This window comes from Numenius arquata, chromosome 1, assembly GCF_964106895.1.
Source record: "Numenius arquata chromosome 1, bNumArq3.hap1.1, whole genome shotgun sequence".
Taxonomy (NCBI): domain Eukaryota; kingdom Metazoa; phylum Chordata; class Aves; order Charadriiformes; family Scolopacidae; genus Numenius; species Numenius arquata.
In genome coordinates this window covers 141,117,914-141,144,667 of record NC_133576.1, presented here as the reverse complement: position 1 = coordinate 141,144,667, position 26,754 = coordinate 141,117,914, and the positions used below count along the sequence as shown (strand labels likewise).

At 64.1% G+C, this 26,754-nt stretch overlaps 1 protein-coding gene across 1 annotated transcript; it reads right to left on the bottom strand.

Annotated features, from left to right (window-relative positions):
* Nucleotides 1-13: 13 nt before the first annotated feature.
* NUMA1 (nuclear mitotic apparatus protein 1) lies at nt 14-20,746 on the bottom strand. The gene is made up of 26 exons (XM_074148449.1): nt 20,705-20,746; nt 20,265-20,353; nt 18,240-18,319; nt 17,413-17,495; nt 17,250-17,330; nt 16,937-17,021; nt 15,346-15,475; nt 14,592-14,749; nt 13,464-13,581; nt 12,449-12,566; nt 11,933-12,073; nt 11,708-11,830; nt 9,975-11,075; nt 8,007-9,890; nt 7,307-7,348; nt 5,931-5,999; nt 5,684-5,794; nt 4,568-4,786; nt 4,047-4,204; nt 3,700-3,934; nt 2,425-2,704; nt 2,128-2,264; nt 966-1,169; nt 590-685; nt 318-485; nt 14-49 (listed from the first exon to the last, which is right to left on the bottom strand). Exons 1-26 carry the CDS (start codon nt 20,744-20,746, stop codon nt 14-16), a joined length of 5,988 nt encoding a protein of 1,995 aa, XP_074004550.1.
* Nucleotides 20,747-26,754: the final 6,008 nt, after the last annotated feature.

Here is a 26,754-nt window from a genome sequence, read left to right as displayed (position 1 = left end):
GGGGGGGGGACCCTCAGAATTTCGTGTCCTTGAGCGATCGGCGACCGGTCTGGAAGGGACAGAGAGGACACATCGGTGAGGGAGGGGGGACACAAATGATGGCCCTGGGGGGGTGGGACAGGGCCACCTGTGGTGACAGCAGGGAGCGGTGTCCCCATCGTCACCGTGAGCCCAGGGCAGGGGGTTGGGGGCACTGGGCGGGGGGGGGGAGCGTGTGCTTCCCCTCGTGTCCTGCCCCCCCACACACCATGGCGGGGGGGGGCTCAGTTGGGTCCCACGCCGGAGGTTGGGGGGGGGGGGACACACACGACACCTACCTTGCCCTTGGGGGACTTGGCGGTGGCGATGCGGGGGGAGCGGCGGGCGCTGCCGCGGGGGGAGTTCTTGGGGGTGTTTTTCCGGCCGGCCGCCCGGCGCAGGAGGCTGTTCCCCAATTTTTTGGGGGTGTTGAGGATGCTGAACGCCATCGACTGCCGCCTCTCGGCCTGGGGGGGACACACACACACACACGACATGGGACCGTGAGATTGGGGGTGGGGGGGGTCCCGACCCCTTTTTTTTTTTCTCTTCCTCCCCCCCTAGAGCTCACCTGCTTGCTGGGGGGGGGCTGCTGCTGGCTCCTGCGGCGCTCGCTGGGGTCCCGGGGGGTCTGGGGGCGCGGGAAGCAGCTGGTGGGCTTCTTGGACTGGAAAAGGGACAAACTTGGGGGTGGCATCTGGGGGACAAAAGCCTTAGGGCCACCCTCCCGAGGAGGGGAGGGGGCCACAGGGTTGGGGGGTGACAGGGTCGGGGGGGGGAAGGCTTAACCCCCGAGGGTCCCGCTGGCGGTCTGGCCCCCCCCAAGAGCCATTCTCAAACATCTGGAGAACATCTGGAGCTGGTCCACCAGCCCTCGTGTCCCTTCGTCCCCTCCCTGGGGAAGCCGGGGCTCGGGGGGGCTCGGGCTCAGGGGGGGCTCAGCTCACCTCGGGGGTGTCGGGGCCCTGGTGGGACTCATCCGAGCGGCGTTTCCGGAGTTGCCGGGTGACGATGGCACCGGCCAAGGTGCTGCGGCGGGTGGCCACGCCGGGGGCCAGCTGGGAGGGCTGCATGCTGGCCCGGCGCAGCGTCTCCTTCGGGTCCCCCGTCTTCATCTCCTCGTCCGTGATGGTCCCCAAGGCGTTGGAGGGCTTGGGGGGGACACAGAGATGTCACCAAGGGGTGGCCATTGATGCCCCCCTGGCTCTGTGTGTCCCCAGGGGTGCCTGCCTACCCACTGTGTCCCCTTTGTCCCCGTCCCCAAGGCGTTGGAGGGCTTGGGGGGGACGCGGAGATGTCACCAAGGGATGGCCATCGATGCCCCCTGGCTCTATGTGTCCCCAGGGGTGCCTGTGTCCCCTTTGTCCCCATCCCCAAAGCGTTGGAGGGCTTGGGGCGGGGGGCACAGAGATGTCAGCAAGGGGCGGCCATTGATGTCCCCCCCGTTCTGTGTCCCCAGGGGTGCCTGTGTCCCCTCTGTCCCCGTCCCCAAGGCGTTGGAGGGCTTGGGGGGACGCAGAGATGTCACCAAGGGGTGGCCATCGATGCCCCCCGGCTCTGTGTCCCCAGGGGTGCCTGTGTCCCCTCTGTCCCTGTCCCCAAGGCGTTGGAGGGCTTAGGGGGGCACAGAGATGTCAGCAAGGGATGGCCATCGATGTCCCCCCGCTCTGTGTCCCCAGGGGTGCCTGTGTCCCCTCTGTCCCTGTCCCCAAGGCATTGGAGGGCTTGGGGGGGGCACAGAGATGTCACCAAGGGGTGGCCATCGATGCCCCCCGCTCTGTGCATCCCCAGGGGTGCCTGCCTACCCCCTGTGTCCCCTGTGTCCCTGTCCCCAAGGCGTTGGAGGGCACAGAGGTGTGACCAAGGGGTGGCCATCGATGCCCCCCTGGCTCTGTGTGTCCCCAGGGGTGCCTGTGTCCCCTCTGTCCCCGTCCCCAAGGCGTTGGAGGGCTTGGGGGGGACGCAGAGATGTCACCAAGAGGTGGCCATCGATGTCCCCCCACTCTGTGCATCCCCGGGGGTGCCTGCCTACCCCTCCCTGTCCCCTGTGTCCCCTTCCCCAGTGCTGGGAGGGGGCATCCCCTTTATTTCCCCCCCCCCCGCCTTTACCCTGCTCTCCAGGGGGTAGCAGGTCTTCAGGTGGGGGGGGCAGGCTCGGTTCCGCTGCTGCAGCTCCGCGATGCGATTCCAGTCATCCAACTGCTCCGGCTCGTCCTGGCACGTCCCCAGGTAGATGCTGCTCCGGCCTAAATCCAAAGCAAAAAGGTGCTGAAGGATGGGGGGGGGGGAGGGAGGGGGGGGGTGTCCCAGGCGAGGAGCTGCGTGTCGTCCCGTCCCCCCCCCCCCACCCACCCACCCAAGCCAAAGGAAGATTAAGGGGGGGGGGCTCAGGAGCCCCACACCCACCGAGGCTGGAGCTGCTGCCGCCCTGGACGCGCCGCAGGGAGCTGCGAGTCACCGGCCGGTAGCCGGGGAGCCCCAGCAGGGCGGAATTGCCGGGGGTGTCCTGGGGGGAGGAGGTTTCCAGCTTGTGGAGAGATTCCTGGGAGGAGAAGCTGGTGAGGGAGCGGGTGGAAGCGGCCGAGCGCCGGCGGGCCCGGCCAGGGGGGGCGTTGGGGGGCTGAGCCGCCGGGATGCTGTAGAAGGAGACGTCGGAGCTGTTGGGTTCCTCCGTCTTGGCCTGTTTCTGGGAGGGGAAAGGCGGAGATCATGGAATTATGGAAGGGTTTGGGTGGGAAGAGACCTTGGAGATCACCCAGGGACACCTCCCACCAGAGCAGGTTGCTCCAAGCCCCCTCCAACCTGGCCTTGAACCCCCCCAGGGATGGGGCAGCCACAGCTTCTCTGGGCAACCTGGGCCAGGCTCTCACCGCCCTCACAGCAAAGAACTTCTTCCCCACATCTCAGCTCAATCTCCCCTTTTCCAGTTTAAAACCATTCCCCCCAGTCCACACCAGTTCTCCAGCCCTCCCAGCATCTCCGTGGCCTCCTCTGGCCCCATCCAACAGCTCCGTGTCCTCCTGCTGTCGGTGGCCCCAGAGCTGGAGGCAGCACTGGGGAGGGGGGTGTCTCCCCAGAGCGGAGCAGAGGGGCAGAATCCCCCCCCCTCGCCCTGCTGGGGATGCAGCCCAGGGTGCAGGGTGGGGGCGGCTTTTTGGGCTACCAGCCCACGTTGCCGGCCCATGGCCAGCTTCCCCCCCCTCCGAGTCCCAGCCACCCCATGGGAGAAGGGAAGCCACCTCTCCCGAGCCACCCCTGGCTTTGCCTCCCGTCCCCAGAGAACCCCAGGGGTTGTGGGGCACAGCAAACCCTGCGCCCTCAGAGCGGAGATCCTGCCCCACGGATCCCTCCCCTGCCCCACAGACCCTTCCACTGCCCCACGGATCCCTCCCCTGCCCCACGGATCCCTTCCCCTGCCCCACGGATCCCTTCCCCTGCCCCACGGATCCCTCCCCTGCCCCACGGACCCTTCCCCTGCCCCACGGATCCCTCCCCTGCCCCACGGATCCCTTCCCCTGCCCCACGGATCCCTCCCCTGCCCCACGGATCCCTCCCCTGCCCCACGGATCCCTTCCACTGCCCCACGGACCCCTCCCCTGCCCCACGGATCCCTTCCACTGCCCCACGGACCCCTCCCCTGCCCCACACCCTGGGGGCTGGGGCCGGGGGGAAGCCGCTCACTTTGGTCATGGTGATGTTGATGGTGGTGCGGCGTCGGGCCGAGCGGGTCTTGCAGCCGGAGTCCAACGAGAGGTCTCCCAGGGATCCGGCGCTGGTTTCCATCCGGGATCGGGTGCGACTGGGGATGGGAGTGAAGTAGAGACTCTCCAGGGATTCCACCTTGCGGGGCAACCGCTGGGATTCTTCGCTGCCCGGTGGCACCGCCGAGGCCTCCGACTGCGAGCGGCCGACCTTCCTGCAGAGAGGGGACGCCACGGGACGTCAGGGGACGGCGAGGAGCGGGGACACCGGGTGTTGGTGACGCTGGCGGCAGGATCGGGCCCCGCCGAGCCGCCCCGCGCCGGTACCTGGTGGAATTGAGGGGCTGCGCTTCGTCCAGGCTGAGGTCCAGGCTGTCGGCGCTGAGATCGGCGGGGTTTTGGCGGAAAGTCTCCCGGCTCTTCAAGGTGTCCGTCGTCACTGGGAATTTGCCGAGATCCCGGAGCTGCTTGTTGGCAAACTCCACCTGGACGGGAAGAGGGGAGGGATGGGTGCTCCCAGTGAGCCCATGACAGAGCCGAGGAGGAGGAGGAGGAGAAGGAGGAGGAGGAGGAGAAGGAGGAGGAGGAGGAGAAGGAGGAGGAGGAGGAGAAGGAGGAGGAGGAGGATGAAGCCCTGCCTTGCCCACCTGAGCTCCCAGCGAACCCACAAAGGAGCCGAGGAGGAGGAGGAGGAGAAGGAGGAGGAGGAGGAGAAGGAGGAGGAGGAGGATGAAGCCCTGCCTTGCCCACCTGAGCTCCCAGTGAGCCCACAACGGAGCCGAGGAGGAGGAGAAGGAAGAGGAGGAGGAGGAGGAGGAGGAGGAGGGATGAAGCTCTGCCGTGCTCACCTGAGCCTCCAGGCTGTGGACCTGGCTGGTGAGGTTCCTGCAGCTCAGTTCTGCCTCCTTGGCCTGCAGGACGCTCTGCTGCAGCTCCTTGGCCAACCTCTCTGACTCCTTCCGCAGCTCCCCGTTCTCCTTCTGCAGCTGCTCCATGGCCTTCAGCTTCTCCGCCAGCTCCTGGTTCTGCTGCTTCTTCGCATCGTAATGAGTTTTGGCCTTCTCCATCTAGGGAGGTCAAGGGGAGAAAAGCCACGAAGCTTCACTGTGGGGGTGTGGGATGGGGACAGGGACAGCGGGACCATGCCAGCATCCACCCCCGGGGATGGGTGGAGAGGAACTTGATGAACTTCAACCAGGGCAAGTGCAGGGTGCTGCACCTGGGGAGGAATAACCCCAGGGACCAGGACAGGTTGGGGGTGACCTGCTGGAGAGCAGCTCTGAGGAGAAAGACCTAGGAGTCCTAGTGGACAACAGGATGACCATGAGCCACCAACGTGCCCTGGTGGCCAAGAAGGCCAATGGCATCCTGGGGGGCATCAGGAAAAGCGTAACCAGCAGGTGGAGGGAGGTCATCCTCCCCCTCTGCTCTGCACTGGGGAGGCCACAGCTGGAGCACTGGGACCAGTTCTGGGCTCCCCAGTTCAAGAAGGACAGGGAACTGCTGGAGAGGGTACAGCAGAGGGCTACAAAGATGATGAGGGACTGGAGCATCTCTCTTTGAAGGAAAGGCTGAGGGAATTGGGTCTTTTTAGTTTGGAGAAGAGAAGACTGAGGGGGGATCTGATCAACGCCTCTAAATACTTAAAGGGTGGGTGTCAGGAGGATGGGGCCAGGCTTTTTCCAGTGGGGCCCAGGGACAGGACAAGAGGAAACGGGCACAAACTTGAGCACAAGAAGTTCCATCTCAACATGAGGAGGAACTTCTTCACTTTGAGGGTGGCAGAGCCCTGGAAGAGGCTGCCCAGAGAGGTGGTGGAGTCTCCTTCTCTGGAGACGTTCAAACCCCGCCGGGACACGTTCCTGTCCAACCTGCTCTGGGTGGACCTGCTCTGGCAGGGGGTTGGACTGGGGGGTCTCCAGAGGTCCCTTCCAACCCCAGATCATTCTGTGGTTCTGCGATACCTGGCCTTTGTAGTGCTCGGCCGCCTGCTCCTTCTGGGCGAGCTGCGCCTGCAGCTCTGCCACCTTCTCCTGCTGGCGAGTGGCTTCTGCCTGCAGCTCCCCTTCCAGCGCCTGCGGGCAGGGAAAAGACAGGGTCAGAGGCAACCTGAACCTCCAGCTGAGTCCCCCCGTGTCCCTCAGGGGGTGGCCACCAACATCTCCAGGGCTGGGACCAGCTCAGCTCCTGGGTTTTTAGGTCCCTGCGTACCTTAACCCTCTGCTGCTGGCTGCGGGTGGCCTTTTCGTGCTGGGTCAGCTTTTTATTCAGCTCCTCCACCTGGAAGAGGACAGCTTGGTTAGAGCAGCTCCGTCCCCAAGGCTCCCGAGCACATTCCTCCCCTCCAGCCGGCTCCGGGGACAGGACCAGGAGGATTCCTGCCCCGGGGGGGGGGGCTGCTCAGCGGTGCCCACCACCACAGAAGCTCCCCGGCACAGCCGGTATTTCGGTTAACGGGCTCGATTCAGGCAGTCAGAGCAGCCCCACGTTATTCTTGGAGGGGAGGAGGTTTGTAAACCCCGGCGTAAAGAGCATCCACGCGCTGGAAGCGAAGCCGAGACCCCTTTGGGCGGGAGGGTGAGGGAAGCCGGGGCGGTTACGCCGTGCCCCGTGGCCAGAACGGGTATCTCCGTTGCCAACTGTTTGCCACAGGGATAAGAGCAGGAGCCCAGCCCTCCCTGGGCATCCTCCGTGCCACATCTCCAGCCACGCAGCTCGAGGGGGGACCCTGTGCCAGCGTGGGGAGGGAGGCATAACGTCCCAAAGGGGTGCTCCTGAGGTTGGAAAACGGAGATGTGACACCATGGAAGGGCCGAGGGGCCAAGGAACGCCCCCCCCCGGGGATCTCCAGCCACAGTGTAAATCCTTGGGCAGCGAGAACTCTCACCCCCCGGGTGCCCACGAGCTGTGGGGAGGGCAATGGGACCCTCAGAAGGGGAGATGCCACAAGACCCCCGGCTGCTGCGAGCTCCTGGTCTGGGCTCTCCCTGCTCCAGGGGACATTTGGGGACCCCGCTCAGAGCCACCAGGCCCCCGCAGGGTCCCTTGGCAGCTCAGGCTGGGATTGTGGGGGCAAAAACAAAGCCAGGCAGGGAAACGGGGCTTTTCCAGCGGGGTTTCCCAAGCGCTGACCCGCACAACGTCTGAGGACGACGCTGCTCTAAAGCGTCCCACCTCTGGCCACATCTGGAGTGCGCTTTCTGGGACCCCAGCCCCCTCCTCCTGCAGCAGAGGGTGGGGAAAGGGATGGACAGAAGGAATGGGGTGGGGGGGTCCCAGCTCCCCCCAAAATCCCCTCTCTCTGAGGACAGGAGCAATGCTCCCGTGTGGAAGAGCCCTGGATAATTTTGGCAGTGGGTCACACCGGGAAGGCAAAGCAAGAAGCAAGAAGCCAGGCACCACCGTGAGAGGGCAAGCGGCAGGTTTGGACCCCAATTCCTAGTCCCCGGGGGGTAAAAGAGCGAGCCCAGAGATCTGGAGCCAAGTGCCCCACGGCAAACGGTTCCCGAGAGGCTCCGGTGGGAAGCGGCAGCAGCCGGGGCCGTGCACCGTCACCGTTTAAGGAGCCGGCGCTTGGCGTGGGTTACCTGCTTTGCCTGGTCTTTCCGAAATACCTCCAGCTGCTCCACCTGCGAGCACAAAAGGCAGAATTCACAAAAGTGAATACACAACCGGCACGGATGGGGCTGCCTTTCCCGGAAGAACTCATCCCCTTCACTCCTGAGCATGTCCCAGACTCCCAGCTCCCGGGCTGAGCAGGAGGATGAGGATTCTGAGAGAGTTGGGGGGGTTCAGCCTGGAGAAGAGAAGGCTCCGGGGAGACCTTGGAGCCCCTTCCAGTCCCTAAAGGGGGGGGCTCCAGGAAAGCTGGGGAGGGACTCTTGATGAGGGAGGGGAGCCATAGGAGGAGGGGGAAGGGTTTGACACTGAAAGAGGGGAGATTGAGATGAGATCTGGGGAAGAAATGGACGGATGGATGGAGAGATGGACGGATGAGGAGATGGATGGATGAGGAGATGGACGGATGGATTGAGACCCTGGCCCAGGTTGCCCAGAGAAGCTGTGGCTGCCCCATCCCTGGAGGGGTTCAAGGCCAGGTTGGAGGGGGCTTGGAGCAACCTGCTCTGGTGGGAGGTGTCCCTGGATGGAACTGGGTGGGCTTTAAGGTCCCTTCCCACCCAAACCATTCTGTGATTCAGGGGTGCACAGGAGACCAAACACATCCCTTTTCCCAGCGGCCTCCCCTACCCTCAGCCCAGCCAGTGGGGAGGGGGCAGCAGCCCCTACCTGTGCCGTCAGCCTCTGCCTCTCCTCCAGCAGCTTCCTCCTCTCCTCCCGCGCCGCCGCTTTGCTGCTCTCGTACTCCTTGCTCATCGCCTCCAGCTTCCGCGCCGCCTCCTCCACCTCCTGCCGGCTACTGGCCACCAGCTCCTCCGATGCCGACCGCAGCCGCTCCAGCTCCCGCGCGTGCCGCTCCCTGGCCTGTCCCAGCTCAACCTCCAGCCGTTGCTGCCCGCGGCTCCGGCTCTCTCCGAGCCCTCGGTTCTCCTCTGCTAGCCGAGCGTTGGCTTGTTGTAGCCCAGCCAGCCTGGCCGCCGTCTCCGCCGCCTCCGCCTGCAGCCGCTGGACGGCCCGATCTTGCTCCGCTGATCGTTCCCGCAGGGAAAGGGCCTCGGATGCTTCCAGCTTGGCCCGCGCCAGCTCCGCTTGTAGAGCGGCCAAGGTTTTCCCCCTCTGCTCCATGTCCTGGCGGTGCTGGTTCTCCAGGGAGGTGCGTTCGGCCTGTAGCTGCTGGCAAAGGTGCTTCAGGGCCGGCACCTCCCCGGCCAGGGCCTGGGCGCTGCCGAGCTCCTGCTGGAGGGCGGCGAGGAGCTGCTCCTTCTGGTGGCACTTGTCCTGGCAGACCTTCACCTCCTGGCGCAGCTCCTCCTCCCTCTCGCTCTGGCAGTGGCGGTCCCTCTTGAGGGCCTCGATGGCCAAGCGTTGCTTCTCCATCTCCTCCTGGCACCGCTGCACCTCCACCTTCATGAGGGAGCACCTCTCGGCCGCCCGGGAGGCGGCGGTGGCCATCTCCGTCTGCAGCACCCGCAGCCTCTCCTCCAGCTTCTTGCTCTTCTCCGACTCGGCGACGATCAGGCGCTTCAGCTCCTTGCTCTCCCCTTCCTTCTCCGTCACCTGCCGATGGAGGATGGAGACCTCGTGCTCCAGGCTGCCGATCAGGCTGTTCTTCCTCTCCATCTCCTGGACGCACTGGGACACTTGGTCCTTCCAGTTCTCCTCCGACCGGCCCTTCTCCTGCAGGACGGAGCGAAGGGACGCCAGCTCCTTCTCGGCGGCAGCCACTGAGGTCTTGCTCTGCGTCAACTCCCTGCCCTTCTCCTGCAGCTCCTTCCGCAGGGTCTCCACAGTGCCGTCCTGCAGAGCCTGCGCCGACCTGGAGGCCTCCAGCATCTTCTGCAGCTCCGAGACCTTCTCCTTCTGCTGGGCTGCTTCCCTCCTCGAGGCTTCCAGCTCCGCTTTCTCCGCCGTCGCCGCCTCGGCTGCCACTCGTTCCAGGGCGGCCATGGCCTCCTGCTGCTCCCTGCGCTTCTGCTCCAGCTCCTCCACTTGCAAACGAAGGGCCTGGGTCTCCTTCAGCTTCTCCTGGTAAAGATCTTGGCTCGAGCCGGGTTCCTGCTCCCTGTGATGGGTCTTCTCCGAGCTTTTGAGGGACATTTCCTTTGAGCCGGCGGCCTTGACGCCGTGGCCCTCCGCGTCCCTGCCTTGCAGCTCGTTGTCCACCTTGGGCAGGCTCTCCTTGGCCGAGGCCAGCTCTCCTTTCAGCTTGCTGACCGTCTTCTGCAGCTCCCTCAGCTCCTCTCCCTGCGAGACGTTCTTCTGGCGGAGCTCCTCCAGCTCCCCTTCCTTCTCCTCCACCAGCTCCCGGGACCGGGCCAGCTCCTCCCGCTGCACCGACCTCTCCACCCTCTGCTCGTTGAGGGAGTTTTGGAGCTGGGCCTCCAGCTCAGCTTTACGGGCTCGTTCGGCAGCGCAATCCCCTTTGCCCCGTTCCACCTCCTGCCGCAAGCGTTCGGCTTCTTCTTCCCGGCACGTCAGCTCCCGCTGGTGCTCCCGCAGCGTCTCCTCCAGCCTGGTGCCCAGCAGGGTCACCTCCCCAGATAATTTCTTCACCTCCGCTTCCAGCTCCAGCTCCCGCTGCCTGCCGGTGGCGGCCGCCCGGGACAACTCAGCCTCCGCGCTCCGCAGCCGTTCCACGGCGGCTTCCAGCTCCTTGGATTTGGCCTTCTCCTGGGAAAGCTGCTGGGAGACTCCCTCCAGGGCCTCGGTGGCTCTGCGGGCATCTGCCTCCAGCCCGGTGGCGCGCTGGGCTGCCGTTTGCTCCGTGATGGCCACCTTCTCCCGCAGGGAGGAGACCTCGGCTCTCAGCTTCTGCTCCTCGCCCTCCTTCTCCTTCGCCCGCGCCCAGGCGCTGGACAGGTCAGCCTGGAGGGTGGCCAGTCTCTCCTGGTGCTCGGTAGCCAGGCGTTCTGCCTGGGCTTCCAAGGTGGCCACCTTCTCCTGCTCGGCCTGTAGCCGCTGGCAGACGTGGCCGTGCTCCCGGCTCAGCGCCTGCATCTCCTCCTCCAGCCGCCCGCGTTCTTCATCCTGCGGAGCCGGCTGCTGCCTCTCCGCCTCCAGCTCGGCGATCCTGGCCAGGCTGCCCTCCAGGCTCTCGGCCGCCCGCCTCTTCTCGTCCTCCAGGATGCCCTCGGTGTTCCGCAGCGATTCCTCCAGGAAAAGCAGCCGTTCCTGCAGGCGGGTGTTCTCCCTGGCCAGCCTCTCCCTCTCGGCCAGCCGTTGCTGGCTCTCCTTCAGCCTGCCCTCCAGCTCCCGCAGCTGGGCTTTCAGCCCTTCCGCCGCTCCCTGTTGCTGCTGGGCACCCAGCTCGAGGATCTTGGCTTCCAACTCGCCGATCTTACGGCTCAGCTCGGCCTTCTCCTCCGCCGAGGCGGCCTGGCTGGCATCCCGGGCCTGTGCCATGGCCTGCAGTTGGCTACTGAGGGAGGCGTTGGCCTCCCGCAGGTGCTGGAGCTGCTGCAGGGCTGAATCTCTCTCCCGCAGGGTTCGCTCCGCCTCGGCTTCCCGGCCCTGCAGGTTCTGCTCCAGCATTTCCCTGGCCCGCTGGCTTTCGGAGAGGGAGTTCTGGAGGTTGGCGACCAGGCCACCCAACTGCTGTTTCTCCTCCTGGAAGCGGCCGCGTTCGGATTGCAGGGCTGCCTCCCGCTGCTGCTTCTCCTCCTCCAGCCGCAGGACGGTGGCCTGGAGCTCGGCCCCTTTAGTAGCCAAGTTGGACACCTCCTGCTTCAGCTCTTCCAGCTGGCAGAGAGAAGAAAAGGAAGGGGGGGAAAAACACCACACACACACACCCTCCCAGGCATTACTCGAGCTGTAATCAGAGACCCACGTGCTGCATCCCGGCGCCTGCCTTCCCTCCCAGCACTCCCAGTGCACCCCAGTGCACCCCGCTTTCCCCTTAGCCTTGTGCCCCTCTGCTCTCGCCTTTTCTCACCGTGCAGGAGCCTCTCCCTCCACAACTGACCCGTGCTATGGGGGCTGGGGCGGGTCAGCAGCTCCCTGGGAGTGGCATTCCCAAATCCGGCACAAAAAGGGGCTCCCTAGGAGCATCATTCCAAGATCCAGCACAAAAAGGGGCTCCCACAGGAGCAGCATTCCCAAATCCGGCATAAAAGGGGCTCCCACGGGAGTGGCATTCCCAAATCTGGCCCAAAAAGGGGCTCACACAGGAGGGGCATTCCCAAATCCAGCACAAACAGGGGCTCCCACAGAGTTCTCAACCCCAAAACTCCCACCCACCAGCAAAGAGCGGCTGGCTCTGCCCCCCACGGCTTCGCCATGCGCCCCCCCAGCACCCACGGCTCCCCCCAGCTGGAGGAGTTGCCCACCCGAGCGCTGCGGGAGCCGCAGGGTCTCTCGGGACCCGGCCATACCTTCAGGACATCCCCCAGGACCTCTCCTTTCTGCTGGGCACTGCCGTCCCCCAGTTTGGCCAGCTGGTCCTCCAGCAGGGAGATCTTCCCCTGCAGAATCTCCAGCTTCTCTTCCGAGCATTTCTGGGGAGGGAGGACGTGGGATTGAGCACGGCGGGAGGAGAGGGAACCCAGCTTTATTCCACACGGGCCCCGGAGGGACCCCCGGGGATCCCCTCCCCTCACCTTTTCCTGCAGGGCAGCACGCAGCTCGCTCTCCAGCTGCCCCTGCTTTTCCTGCGACTGGGCCAGGGCCGCGTTGTGCTCCTCCGAGAGCTCGTTCAGGGCTTCCTGCAGCTGGACCAAGTGGCTGGCGATCTCCCGGAGCTGCCAAAACCGGGGGGGCGGGGGGAGAAAAAAAAAAAAAAAAAAAAAAATCAATCCCCCCCCCTCCCCGTCAGAGAGCACCCACGATGCCCAGGGCTCTGCTCAGCTCCCCCTCTTCCCCAGCACTGTGGCATCCGTGGATATTCCAGATCCTGGGTGATCATTCTCTGCACCTATTTCCACCCCAGCCCCTATTTCCCCCACCACGGATCCCCTTCGGATCAGGATCTGGAGCCTAAAACAGGTTCAAGGTCACAAGAGGCCGGCGGCAGAGCTAAAAGCAGCCCAGAGTCCGTCACCGCCATCGAATCCTCCCCCCTGGCTCCCACCACAAAAGCCTGGGGGACGCAGAGAGGACACCCAGCGCCCCCCTACCTTGAAGGAAAGATCCCCGTTCTCCTCAGAGAGCTGGTTGATTTTTCGGTCCATCTGGCCTTTCTCAGTCTTCAGGTCCTGGCACTGCTTGAGGGCCTCGTGCAAGCGCACCATCAGGCTGCGGGGAAGAGGGGGTCGTTAAAGCAAAGGGGGTGGCAAGGGCAAAGCGGGCGAGGACATCGCTGGGGACACTAAGGTACCGAGATATCTCTGTGCCGTGGTGAGAAACTACCGATAAATGCAGCTCTAAAAGCTTCCAACGACACAGCGCCCGTTCCAGAGCTGGGAAGGCCACGCTGCGATAAAAAAGGGCTACGGGTTGTAATCGCCCCGGCCAGGAGGAGCAGCGTGATGGCTGGGACGCCCACATCCTGCGCTGCATCCCCAGCAGCGTGGCCAGCAGGGCAAGGGGGAGGATTCTGCCCCTCTGCTCCGCTTTGGGGAGACCCCTCCCTCAGTGCTGCCTCCAGCTCTGGGGCCACCAACAGCAGGAGGACACGGAGCTGTTGGAGCGGGGCCAGAGGAGGCCACGGAGATGCTGCGAGGGCTGGAGCCCCTCTGCTGGGAGGACGGGCTGAGAGAGTTGGGGGGTTCAGCCTGGAAAAGAGAAGGCTCCAGGGAGACCTTGGAGCCCCTTCCAGTCCCTAAAGGGGGGGGCTCCAGGAAAGCTGGGGAGGGACTCTTGATGAGGGAGGGGAGCCCTAGGAGGAGGGGGAAGGGTTTGACACTGAAAGAGGGGAGATGGAGATGAGATGTGGGGAAGAAGTTCTTTGCTGTGAGGGTGGTGAGAGCCTGGCCCAGGTTGCCCAGAGAAGCTGTGGCTGCTCCATCCCTGGAGGGGTTCAAGGCCAGGTTGGAGGGGGCTTGGAGCAACCTGCTCTGGTGGGAGGTGTCCCTCACCCCTGTTTTGTGCATTGCTGGGGAAGAGGCAGACGACACGGAGCCTGGGGACGTGGTGGGGACAAGAAACAGCCTAGCAGGAGGAGTGAGTGGACATCCCCAAAGGATTAATTACCTCTCGTTCTTCTCCCTCAGCTCCTCTATTTCCTTGGGCTCCTGCTGGTCTGCGGCTTGTTTCTCGTTGAGCAGAGCCAGGCGGTCAATCCGCTGCTGCATCATGCTGATCTGAGCATCTGAGAGGGGGAAAAAGGCAGTGAGAAAGGGCCCGTTACCATCCTTTTATATCCCCCGAACACCTCCAAACCGCACGGTGGAGGACATCTGTCCTTCTCCCAAGCGGGTGAGGAGCCGCTGGACAAACACAATGTGAAGCAGGACACAGAAGAGCCAGGCTCAGGACGGGCGTTGCTTCATTCGTGGCTTTTATGGCCCAGGATAAACAGAGGAAGATGAGGGGGAAGAAGGAACCTGCAGCCTCCCCAAGCTCCTGGGGAAATCCCCGGTGCGGAGGGAGTTTTTGACATGCGGATGGTGAGACTCCTACGCCTGCCAGCCGGCTCCAAATCCTTTGGCAGAGGCACCAAGAGCCATCTCGGAGAGATGCTCGGAGTTGTTCCAACAGCGTCGGAGCTGGCTTGGCTCCCGTCAGTGAGGCTTTCTGACGGGAGGCTGAGGGGAGACCTACAGCTCCCTGAAAGGAGGGTGTAGCCAGGGGGGGTCGGTCTCTTCTCCCAAGGAACAGGCCATGGGACAAGAGGAAACGGCCTCAAGTTGCCCCAGGGGAGGTTTAGGATGGAGATTGGGAACAATTTCTTCCTGGAAAGGGTTGTGAAGCCTTGGCAGAGGCTGCCCAGGGCAGTGGTGGAGTCGCCATCCCTGGAGGGATTTCAAAGCCGGGCAGAGGTGGTGCTGAGGGACATGGGTCAGTGGTGGGTTTGTCAGTGTTGGGGTGATGGTTGGACTCCACGATCTGGAAGGTCCCTTCCAACCTGCACCATTCCATGGTTCTATGATTCTGGTCCGCACTTTGGTCCAGATTAACAGGCAAGGGTCCCCCTGGCCCACCATGGAGCGAGGCACAGCAAACCCCAGAAAGCCAAAATACTCCAAAGCCATGAGCATCCTGGATGTCCATGTCTGTCACGGTGGGGTCAAACCATAACAAAGTCACGGGAACCAGATGAGGCCTCAGCCCCACAGAGCCCTCCCCGCACCCCATAGGGACATCCTGCTACCGACTGACCCTTCTCCGTGATGAGCTTGCGATTCTCTGCCAGCTCCACCTCCAGCTCGTCCCGGTTCTCTCTCTCAATGGCCAACTGCTTCTTCAGCCGTCGCAGCTGGAACTGGGGGGTCTGCATGACGTCCCCCATGGGCGAGGACGGGGGGCCGGGCAGCATGCTGCGGAGAGAAGCACCACGAAGCCCGGTTATCCAGAGCCAAGGGCAGGGCACCATCCCTCCCGGAGCACCCAGACCCGCTCTGATTCCCCCCCATCTCAGAGGCAGGAGGTTCAGAGCAAGCCCTTTGATGCCTCATCATGCAGAAGGGTCGCTCTCCTCATCTTGAGGAGCCTCTACGTGGCTGGAATGAACCTTCCAAACCAGTTCCAAGGAAAAGCATCCATCTCCCATCCCACCACAGCGCGCTTAGCTTGTAAGAGAGAAACTCCTTTAGGACATCCAGCAGCAACACAAGCCCGGTCCTTCCAAACCCACCCTAGGGCAGGAGAGGACCCACAAGCTGCTCTGAGAGGTTTCTGTGCTCTTTAGGGCACAGAACTGGGCTAAAAGGAGCTAATTTCAGCCCATCCTCACCCCACCTCCGCACATCCCGAGGAGCTGGCAACAGGACAGCACCAGGGCAGAAAGGGCAGTCTCTGGCGGTGACACCTCCAGGTCCCAGAAGCCACCCTGTCCATCCCCCTCCACCTCCCCTCGCTCTCCTCCCCCCCCCCACCGGCAGCCAAGAGGCTGGGGACGGACAGACGGACGTACTTGTTGGCACCGGAGGAGGAGGCGATTTTCTGGAGCTCCAGGAAACGCACCTCGCGCTTGTGCGGGAAGGAGAGGAGCGGGGAGTGCTCCTCGGAGCTGCTGCTGGATGCGCTGGATGAGGGCAGCGACGCTGGAAATCAAAAGCGAGAGGGGACGGGGGGGAGGAGGAGGTTGTGATCTTCACCTTCATTCCAGAAGGGAAGGATGGCAAATTCCAGCGGGGACGGATCAACCCAGCCGAGAAAGACATAAACCCGTGTCCTTGTCACCTCCACGGACCTGCCCTGGCACCCTGCTCCCACCACGGAGCTGTGGGCATCCCACCCGCCTCGTTCCTCCGAGGAAAACTCATTTCAGCTCGGGATGCTGCTGGTACGTATATATATATATACCTTATACCAGCAGGTATAAGGCAGCCTGACCCTTAAAGAGGAGCTTACAGGGACCTCAGCCCTGGGGCGAGGGGATCTGGATCTGGTTTGTGCCACAGTAGCACGAACAAGGGCAAGTGCAGGGTCCTGCACCTGGGGAGGAATAACCCCAGGGACCAGGACAGGTTGGGGGTGACCTGCTGGAGAGCAGCTCTGAGGAGAAAGACCTAGGAGTCCTGGGGGACAACAGGATGACCATGAGCCACCAACGTGCCCTGGTGACCAAGAAGGCCAATGGCATCCTGGGGGGCATCAGGAAGAGTGTGGCCAGCAGGTGGAGGGAGGTCATCCTCCCGCTCTGCTCTGCACTGGGGAGGCCACAGCTGGAGCACTGGGACCAGTTCTGGGCTCCCCAGTTCAAGAAGGACAGGGAACTGCTGGAGAGGGTACAGCAGAGGGCTACAAAGACGATGAGGGACTGGAGCATCTCTCTTATGAGGAAAGGCTGAGGGACTTGGGTCTGTTTAGTCTGGAGAAGAGAAGACTGAGGGGGGATCTGATCAACGCCTATAAATACTTAAAGGGTGGGTGTCAGGAGGATGGGGCCAGTCTTTTTCCAGTGGTGCCCAGGGACAGGACAAGAGGGAACGGGCACAAACTTGAGCACAAGAAGTTCCATCTCAACATGAGGAGGAACTTCTTCACTTTGAGGGTGGCAGAGCCCTGGAAGAGGCTGCCCAGAGAGGTGGTGGAGTCTCCTTCTCTGGAGACATTCAAACCCTGCCGGGACACGCTCCTGTCCGACCTGCTCTGGGTGGACCTGCTCTGGCAGGGGGTTGGACTAGATGATCTCCAGAGGTCCCTGCCAACCCCAGATCATTCTGTGGTTCTGTGAAACAGGGGAAAAATCCAACATTTTTGTGCTTTAGAAAAGGGTCTTCCACGCCAGCTGGGTGCTGCCAGCAGAGGGGCTGGAAAGGAAGATGCCAATATCTTGGGATCACAATATCCCACACTGCTGCTCTCCAAAAAGTGATGGTTTGTTCCCCTCCCGCTCCCAGCTGGAACTGGGACATCACTACAGCAAACGCCTTAAACTGGGTGCTGCCTGGTGCCAACCTGCGTGCCAACCAGGAGAAAAACGTGCCCAGTGCTTGCTCTGCTTGGCCCGTTACTCCAGGCTGGAGCCACAGCACAGGGAGGCAGGGCCCGGCGCTCACCTTTCCTCTGCAGAAACATCTCCAGGTTCTCATTCAGGCTCTCCTCGTTGTCCAGCACAAATTTGAGGATCGACGCCAGCTCAACCTGTCGGGGAGAAGCCGCGGGGTCAGCAGCTCTGACACCCCGGCAACTTGCCCACACACGCAGTCACGAGCCTTTGATGGCCCAGATGCGCTGGGCGAGAACCACAGCACCCAGCACCATCCTTCGAGGGGTCCCAAACGCAAGGGCAGGTCTCAGAGCACCCCCCGAAAGGCTCCTCCGCTTCCCCCCCACGCCCCTGGTCCCGAGGGGGGACCCAGAAGGGATTACCTGGGTCTTGTAATCGAACTCATTCCAGTCCCCGGGGCTCTTGCAGCTCATGGAGGTGTGATACAGGAGCAGCACGGCCACCTGAAACGGGACAGGTTAAGTGTCACCGACCCCAGGACGGTCATCGGGACAGGGTGAGGGATAAAGTTTGCCCCGCGGTTACCTTGGCCAACGCCAGCTCCTCTCCCTCCAGGAGCTCCTGTGCCGAGACCAGGTTCTCCGCGGCCGATTTGTGCTTGCAGTGCTCTGCAACGCCAAGCGGGGTTCCCAGTCAGGCGGGAGGGACTGGGCATGCTGGGCACGTTGCCTGCCAGCCCCTGGCAAGCATCCGTCCCCCGAGGTGACGGTCTGGGGGGCCATCGTGATGGATCTCCAAGGAGAAGGGACAAAGGAGGAGAGCCACAGGGCAGGTTGGGCTCCGGAGCTGAGCCCCCAGTGCTCCATTAACTCTAACGGGCTATATTTTCCCCTCCCTGGCAACTTGCCCCTCATTCCCAGCCTCCCCACTTCGCCCTCGGCATCTCTCTGCTCCTTCTGCTCCAGCACAAACTCAGCCCCATGGATGGAGGGTGGGATAGAAGGTGGGAGACGAGGTGGGATACAGTGTCTTTCCTTCCAGGAGAGGCTGAGCGAAAGCAAATCCCCGTTTCCCCTCCCCGGATACAGGTTTTCCAGCGGGATTTGAGCAGCTTGAGGCCAGGCACCGGGTGAGGAACATCACCCTGAAGCAGTGTCATCGGAGCACCCTGCCCTTCACCCCCCCTTGACCCCCTTTGCACCAAGCCCAGGCTCCGGCAAGGAATTCCATCGGGAATCTTTCCTGATGGAAAAGTGCCCTGCCTGCACCTCCTGATGCTGCTGCTGCCACAACGGGGGTGGGGGGTGTGTCACTTTGGGGAGGGGGGAGCCTGCAGACACCAAACCAGACACCCCCCAGCCCGTAGGGGTGACGGGCACCGAGGAGCCGCTTCCCCCGACGCCGGCTCTTACTCTGCAGGAAGCCACGGATGAAGGAGATCCTCTCCGGCAGCGGCTGCTCCCGCACGGACTCCCCCTCCTCGCTCCGGTGGCTAGAAAAGAACACGGGTTGCGTTCAGGCTTCGCCGAGGGATTAAATAAATGTTGGTTGGGGTTGGTTTGGTGGGTGTTTTTTGGTTTTTGGTTGGTTTGGGTTTTTTGGTTGGTTTTGGGGTGGTTTTTTTTTTTTTTTGCAACAGAGCCAGGGGGCCGGCTCTGGAACAAGGCAGCCCCATATGGCCCCGCGCCAGGGCAAGCAGCCAAGGAAAAGCCAAACCCCCGCCGTGCCCGGGAGCAGGCGCAGACGCTCCCCCCCCCCCCTCCCCGGAGCCCCGACAAAACATGGCTGCGGTTGGTGAAAAGCCAAAGCCGTGGTGTCGTGTCCTACCCCCACCCCACACACACCCCCCCCAAGCCCCCTCCCCGCTGCCGGCCTCCAAACGCTGCTTCCTCCCCGGCATCCGTCGCGGCAGAGGGAGCTGAGGGGGGTATTGGCGGGGCTGGGGGGGGGGGGGGGGGTGGTTCTTGCTATTGCAAAGCGTCACCGGTTGTGGGAAATGGCGTTTCGGAGACGTGCCGACCCCGCTCCCTTCAGGGTCGCTGCCCTGGAGCCCCCGCTGGGTTTAGAGGGGGGGGCTGAAGCCACCTCTTGCTACTCTTTTTGAGACCACCGGCTGCCAGCTCAAATTGAGACCTAAAACCCCCTGCCAGCCGGGCTTTGGTACTTTTGGTTACTCCCAAGGTGCTGAAAGTGTGGAATTTGCCTGGAAAAGGGGCCAGAACGAGGGATTTTCTCATCCTTATGGGTTTCCAGGCCATCCCCCAGTGCTACGGGGAGCTCCCTGGCTGCCGTGGTGTGTCCCCCTCCGCCCCCTTATCAAGCCAGGGCCAGGCCTGTTTAGCAAGCGCCCGCCGCCGGTGATCCCGGCTAATCTGAGCTGGAGCACGGACCCAGGAGATTAAGCGGCTCTGACTAAATATATCCCCTGTGCAAGGCGGCTCCTTCCTCCCCACCCACGGCAGGCAGAGCCCTTGCTCCCAGCAGGCCCTCGTTAGGCTGCGCGGGAGGTAATTATAGCAGCCGGGCTCCCGCCGAGCTTCCCGCCGGAAGGGTTTGAAAGCGATGCCGCGCTGGGTGCCTCAAGAACCCTCTGGATTTGCCTCGCCGGCTTGTTAACGACGGGGAGGGTGCTCGGTCCTAGCCCCAGCGCTCATTACTTGCAGGTTTTAATCGCTCTGGCTCAGCGGCAAGGAACGCGGCTCCCGACGGAGACGTTCCTCCCCCAGCCCTGTCCGGCCACCTCGGGTCCTGGATGGAGCAAACAGGCTCCGTCCCGCCCGTATGGCGCTCCCCGGAGAACAGGGGGTGCTTCACGGGGCGGGAGATGTCATTCTTTAAGCTGCTTTACAGACCTCGAGGCGTCCTCAGGACCCCAAGGCTCAGGAAAAGTTGCTGGTTTCTCACCTGAGCAGCTTTAATGGAAATAAAGCACCTTCCGTGCAGCTCCGGGAGCCCCCGCGCCGCTGGCAGCAGCGCTCAGCTCTGCTCCGACACCGGGAGCCAGCCCAGACCTCGGTGCCGGATGCGATAACGAGCCCCTAACGAGAGAAACTCCGGCCCAAATCCCACCCTGGCGGCTCCGCGAGGTCCGAAAGCTCTGCCCGGGGCTCCGTGGGCAGACCCCGGCCACGGAGGGGAGCGGACCCTCTCCCAGTTTCCTCAAAAAGCAGGTTTTTTTTTTTTCCCCTCGAGGCTGAGCTGCCGGCAGAGCCCAGATACATCATTTGAGCGGGGAGGCTTCCAAGCAGGGCAGCCCAAAAGGCTCATCGTCCCACAAAAGGGTGGTTTTTACACACGAAAGAGCCACAGCACGAGGGCAGGAGCCTCCCTGTTGCGTTGCCGCAGGCTTCAGAGCACAGAGGAGCCAGAGATCCGGCAGCAGGATTTCCCCAGGAATTCCCCAGCCCCCCCGCCTCCCTCCGGCTCCCCCTACTCACATTTTATTGATGATCCTGATGAAGACGTTACAGTCCCGGAGCTGTGCCAGATCACTGAGGGGATCGGTACAAACTTTCGTGCTGTTCACCTAGAAACGGGGGTGAGAGGGTCAGAAGGCAGAGAAACCGAAGCCACGCCGTGCCACCCGTCACCTCCCGGTCCTCCTAGGGGACAGCCAAACCCATCTGGGTGCGACCGGACCAAGCTGTTCCGGCATTTCTGGTTATTCCACGGGAACGGTGAGCCGGGCTTCTCCTGCAAACACCCACCTACCCAGGAACAACAGGGTTCGGCTGCTCCAGGACATGCCCCAGCCACAATTCCCCCCCCACCCCTGGACTGGCCCCGCCATCGTGTCCCCGAGGAGCCACCGGTGCTGGGACCCACCCGGGCATCACATCCCACCTTCGGAGCAAGATATGGCAGAAAGAGGCTTTACCCAAGCGAGGAGAGCCGCGGCTCTCGCGCCGTGAAGAGGCATCTTGGCGAGGCTGCCAGATCACTGCCCGGACCTAGGAATGCCAACAAAGGGGGGTGGGGGGGTGGAGGGGGTAGAAAAAAAGCAATTAAGGCCAAACATAGTAATTACATTAACATGGAGCTTGCACACAGCGCCAGGCGTTTGTGTCTGTCCAGGGAGGATCTCCCCTCCGTGCCCGGCCGGCTGTGGGCTGTACGGAGGTGAGCAGCCAGCTCCTCTCCCGCAGCCCCCCCCCCGGGATTTATCCCCCCTCCGGAGGTCGGGATCCCCACAACCAAGGCTCAAGGGAAGACCCCAGGGTGCTCGGGCTCCCCATCCCCATCCCCTCCTGCCGTGCCTCCTTCCCTCACCCCCAAACTTCTCTGACGTTTCTTTTAAGAGAAATTTAAAGGCCTGGCACTCCGGGAGCCCGCTCAGCCCCCGTGCCCAGGCAGGTCCCGTTGTCATCCCCCCCCCGGCCCCCCGGCCACCAGTTTCAGCCCCGGCCCCCCAGGGAGGAGAGCAGTGTCCTGTTGGGCCAGTCTTTCAGGTCACACCGCAGTGGCACAAAACAACTTGTTGTGGCTTTGGCCAGCTGGCATCAGCAGTTGCCGTCACCCCAAGGGATCCTGCCCCCCTGCGGAGGGGGGGGGGGGGCACTGGGGGGTGGCCGAGGGCTTTTCCACAGCTGTGCCAAAACACCAAGCAAGGCCAGAGGGCAAGGAGCCCGACCTGGGCACCCAGCTGGCCAGGGGCTGGCAGCTCACGGGCACTCGTTGCCCACCCGGGGATGGCGGTTGTTCCCACCGCCAGTCCCGCCACCATCCCAGGAAAATCCACCTCCCTCTAGAAAACACGGGCAGCAACTTTAGAGAGAGAGAGAGAGAGCACGGTTCACATGACACAAGTTTGGCACGTGGAGCGATGCCGTGCCGTTCCTTTCAACACAGGAAGGACATGGACCTGTTGGAACGGGTCCAGCGGAGGGCCACGAGGATGATCAGAGGGATGAAGCACCTCCCCTATGGAAACAGGCTGAGAGAGCTGGGGTTGTTCAGCCTGGAGAAGAGAAGGCTCCGGGGAGACCTCATAGCAGCCTTCCAATATCTGAAGGGAGCCTCCAGGAGAGCCGGAGAGGGACTCTTTGTCAGGAGATGGAGTGACAGGACAAGGGGTAACGGTTTTAAATTGGAAGAGGGGAGATTTAGATGAGATATTAGGAGGAAATTCTTTCCTGTGAGGGTGGTGAGGCACTGGAACAGGTTGCCCAGGGAAGTTGTGGATGCCTCATCCCTGGAAGTGTTCAAGGCCAGGCTGGATGGGGCTTTGAGCAACCTGCTCTAGTGGAGGTGTCCCTGCCCATGGCAGGGGGGTTGGAACCCGATGATCTTTAAAGGTCCCTTCCAACTCTAACCATTCCATGATTCTGTGAAGAGCCACGGTGGTCCTGCGGGATGGGCAAGAGCAGGAAAGAATCCCCCAGCGCTGTTGCCAAGAGGCAGCCAGAGATGGTGGCACAGCCCCTGAGGAGCAGAGGGACACTGGGGATTGGTGGCAAACAAGCACCCAAACTGGGCAGGATGACTGGCTCCGGCCGGGAGCATGGTGGGAGCCATGGAGAGCCCCTTGGCAGGGGGAGGGATCTCCTCACGGTGGGAGGAAGTTTAAATAGAGAAAGAAAAAGGAGGGATCTCCTCACAGTGGAAAGAAATTTAAAAAGAGAAATAAGAAGGAAGGAACCCAGGTTTCTGGGGGGCCGGAGCCAGCCCTGCCAACCCCCTGGGAAGGGGCTGAGCTCCCACCGTGGCACTGCCTGCAGCAGCTCTGGCTTCCTCCCGGCTGTTTGGCCACCAAAAGGCCAGCGGGGTGGGAGCTGGGGCTCCTTCGTCCCTCACTGCCACCGCCCCCAGCAGACAGGCAGGCTGCCCGCTCTGCCCCTAGCCGGCACACCACCGCGGGGGTTGGAAGGAGCCCGCAAATGTCACCGGGCCCCAAACAAGCCCAGCGAGGGGGTGGCCAAGCCGTTGGGAGTGCTGCCAGCTCCCCTTCCCCCTGGTGCTGAGGAGAACCCCCTCCCAGGGTGGGGGGAGAGTCCCCACCCCACCCCCCCGCCACCCCGGGCATCTCCACGCAGGGTGGGAGCTGGGGATGAGCCAACTCACTGTCCCCTGGGCTGCGGGATGGCTGCCAGGTCCCCTCCGTGGCGACCTTTGCCTCTGCACCGGATGTCCCCGTGCCACCCCGGGCGAGGGAAGCTGCTGGGAGCAGACCTGAGCAGAGGTGGGGGCCGACCGGAGCCCTCCCCCGCCTCCCACACCAAAAAAATCACCCAGGAGGGGAGGGTGCTCCTCGGCTTCTCGCTCCGTATCTCGCTCTGATCCCCCCACCCACCACTGTTCCGACGTTCCCGGGAGCAGCCGGCAGCACCACGGGTTTTGGGGTACACGGAACACCCGCCGAATCCACGAGCTTGGTTGGGAAGTGCAGGATCTTTGGCGGGACGGGCCCTCCCTCCAATTTGGCTCAAAACCAGCTCCTCTGCCCCACGGCTGCGGCACCCAGCCCCTCGGCACCCACCGCCCCTCCAGCCCCACTGCCGGGGGGGTGCAGCAGGACCAGACCAGGACCTCTCCCCAAAAATCCACCTGAAACCTGTGGGCAAAACCACGCGCCAGCCCTGAACGCAGATCCCCGCCGAGCGCACCCTGCCTGGGCTGGGTTGTACTGGAGCCGCTCCACAGAAGCGCCGGTGGCCGGTGAGAGGCCAGGACGAGCCGAGGCTGCACGGTCACAGCCAGGCTCGTCACCGGTACCGTCGGCTTCTCCGAGCACCGGAGACAACGACACGACCCTCCGCGGGGAGATGCCGCTCTCTCTCCGCCGGGATCCGCGGCGAGGGCAGAGCGGAAGCGGTTGGGGAGCCCGGTGCGTCGGCACAAAGCGCGGCACCGACCGCTTTCCAGCGGGGAAGGGTCTAGCGGGAGAAGGGGGGGGACGAGCGGCAGCGGCGGCGGCGGCATTGTCCTTTGCCGCTTTCCCCCCGAGCGCCCGCTCCGGTCAAAACACGGCGTTACGCAAGCCGTGCGCCTCCGGAGCTCCCGACGACGACGTGCCAACCTGCCGGAGGGACACGCTCGCAGCCCCCCCCCACCCCGAGCTGTGCCAGGATGAAGGGGGGGTCCCGCTGTAAGAGGCACCCAGCAGCTCACCCAGGCAGGGTGGGCGACCTACGGCAGCCCCTCGTGGGGCCAGGCCCACGGTCGGTGTGGGGAGGAGGCGGCGGCGGTGGCGGGGGGGGGGCCCCCCGAGCACCCGGATGTTGGCGAAGCCAACTCGGCCGCCCGCATCCCGACAACAGCCGGGGGTTCGCACCTCGGGGGCTCGTGTGGCACCGGGGTGGGAGCCACACGCTGAGCAGGGCTGGGAGACGGCGGGCTTCACCTCCCCCGCCTCCCTCCTCCTCCTCCTCTTCCTCCTCCTCCCCAGCCCCGTTGAAAACAAACACGGAAGAGGGATAAAGTCTTTGTTGGGGCCTTACCAGGGGGGCGTGTGGGGTTTAATCCGCCATGAGCGCCAGCTGCCGGGGAGGGCCGGGGAGCCAGCGGCCACGCACAAAAGAAAAGTTGTTGGGCTTCTCTTCGGCGGGGCTGGCAGGCGACGGTTCCCCTTCCTGGCCCTGGGCCACCCCACGTCACTGCGCCGAGGCCGCGCTCGTTAAAGGCGCACGGCACAGAAAGCCGCCGCCGGAGCAGCCACGGGGAAGCGGCAACGTCCCACCGCGGCTACGGGTGAGCTCACTGCTATAGAATCACAGAATTGTCAAGGTTGGAAGGAAGGGACCTTTCAGATCCTCAAGTCCAACCATCACCCTGACACTGACAAACCCACCACTGACCCATGTCCCTCAGCACCACCTCTGCCCGGCTTTGAAATCCCTCCAGGGATGGGGACTCCACCACTGCCCTGGGCAGCCTCTGCCAAGCCTTCACAACCCTTTCCAGGAAGAAATTGTTCCCCATCTCCAATCTAACCTAACAGCCATCCCTCTGTCAGGGCCCTGGGTGACAGAGGGCTGGCATGGACCCACTCCCAGCCCCAGTGTGGTGGCTCACAGGGAGTGGGGGGGCTCAGCAGGGAAGGGTGCCCCACCGCCAGCCCCCATCACCCACTGGAGCCGTGTCCCAGCTGGTTCCTGAAAAATTCCCCCCCTCCGGATATCCCCCCTCATCAGCCACGGATTCAATGGGGACCGGAGCGGTGCCGTGACCCACCGCTGGCAGAGATGCCACTGACCACGGCCATGGGGCTGCGGGACCCCTCCCCAGGACTCCTGCCAGAGCCATGCCAGCACCCAGAGCCCCCAGCTGCCTCCCGCGGCTGGCAGGGACTGGGCGAGGAAGGGAGGTTCATCCCTTACTGCCCTTCCGGGGACTCTCAGGAGTCATCCCCAGGGAATCTGGGCTGCTGAGGAGAGGCTGGGGGCTGCCCAACCGGGAAGGGGCCAAATAGCACAGACTGACCAGAGCTGACTGAAGGAGCTTTTCTTACCGGATGGGGAGACGAGGACAAGCCGGGCCCAGGGCGTCGTGTGGACGAGGCACAGCCCCGGGCACGTGGCGGCGAGCAGGCCCCTTCTCCAGCAGCGCACCGATCCAGCTCCCGGTGCTGGGCCCGGTGAGGACCCAGCGCAGGGCTGTCAAATAGCTTCTCTATGGATCCCCACGGCCAGGAAGGGTAGGTACCGGGGAGGGGGGAAGCTCAGCCCCACCGACCCACACAGCCAGGCCCCAGCGAGCACCGGGCCCAGTCACCCCAGGATGGCGACACCAGGAACGGGCCCAGGCCCCACTCTAGGCCCAGGCCCCCGCTGAGGCCTCGGCCAGGCCGCGGGAACCACCGGGCCCCCTGGGGATGAACCCTCCGCCGCCGCCAACCTCAACTCCGCCCCCTCCCAGTTGTCCCCACCCCCTCCCGGTGTCTCCGCCCCCTCCCGGAACCCCCCGCCTCCCCCCCCCCCGCGGTACCGTACCGGGGCCGCCGCCGCCCCGATTCAAACGGCAGGGCCCGCCCCCGCCGCCTCCCCATTGGCCGCCGCCGGGGCTTGGTGGGACGGACTACCAATCCCGGCGGCCCCTGGGTGCGGCGCGGCTCTCGCGAGAGCCGCGGGGAACGCCGGGAGAGGGTTGCCCTGGCGACGGCGGCGTGTGGGGACGGTGGGGGGGGCCTGTGGAAGGTACGGTGAGAGGCGTGGGGCCGCGGGGAGGGGGTCGGAGGGGTCCCCGGACATGTGTGGGGCCGTGGGGAGGGGGACCAAGGGGTGTGGGGCCGCGGGGAGGGGGTCCGAGGGGTCCGGGGACATGTGTGGGGCCGTGGGGAGGGGGACCGAGGGGTGTGGGGACATGTGTGGGGTCGCGGGGAGAGGGTCCAAGGGGTCCGGGGACATGTGTGGGGCCGTGGGGAGGGGGTCTGAGGGGTGTGGGGCCGCGGGGAGGGGGTCCGAGGAGTGTGGGGCCGTGGGGAGGGGGACCGAGGGGTGTGGGGACATGTGTGGGGTCGCGGGGAGAGGGTCCAAGGGGTCCGGGGACATGTGTGGGGCCGTGGGGAGGGGGACCAAGGGGTGTGGGGACATGTGTGGGGTCGTGGGGAGGGGGTCTGAGGGGTCCGGGGACATATGTGGGGCCGCAGGGAGGGGGTCCGAGGAGTGTGGAGCCGTGGGGAGGGGGACCGAGGGGTGTGGGGACATGTGTGGGGTCGCGGGGAGAGGGTCCAAGGGGTCCGGGGACATGTGTGGGGCCGTGGGGAGGGGGACCAAGGGGTGTGGGGACATGTGTGGGGTCGTGGGGAGGGGGTCTGAGGGGTCCGGGGACATATGTGGGGCCGCGGGGAGGGGGTCCGAGGAGTGTGGCGCCGTGGGGAGGGGGACCAAGGGGTGTGGGGCTGCGGGGAGGGGGTCCGAGGACATGTGTGGGGCCGCGGGGAGGGAGCCCGAGGGGTGTGGGGACATGTGTGGGGCCGTGGGGAGGGGACCG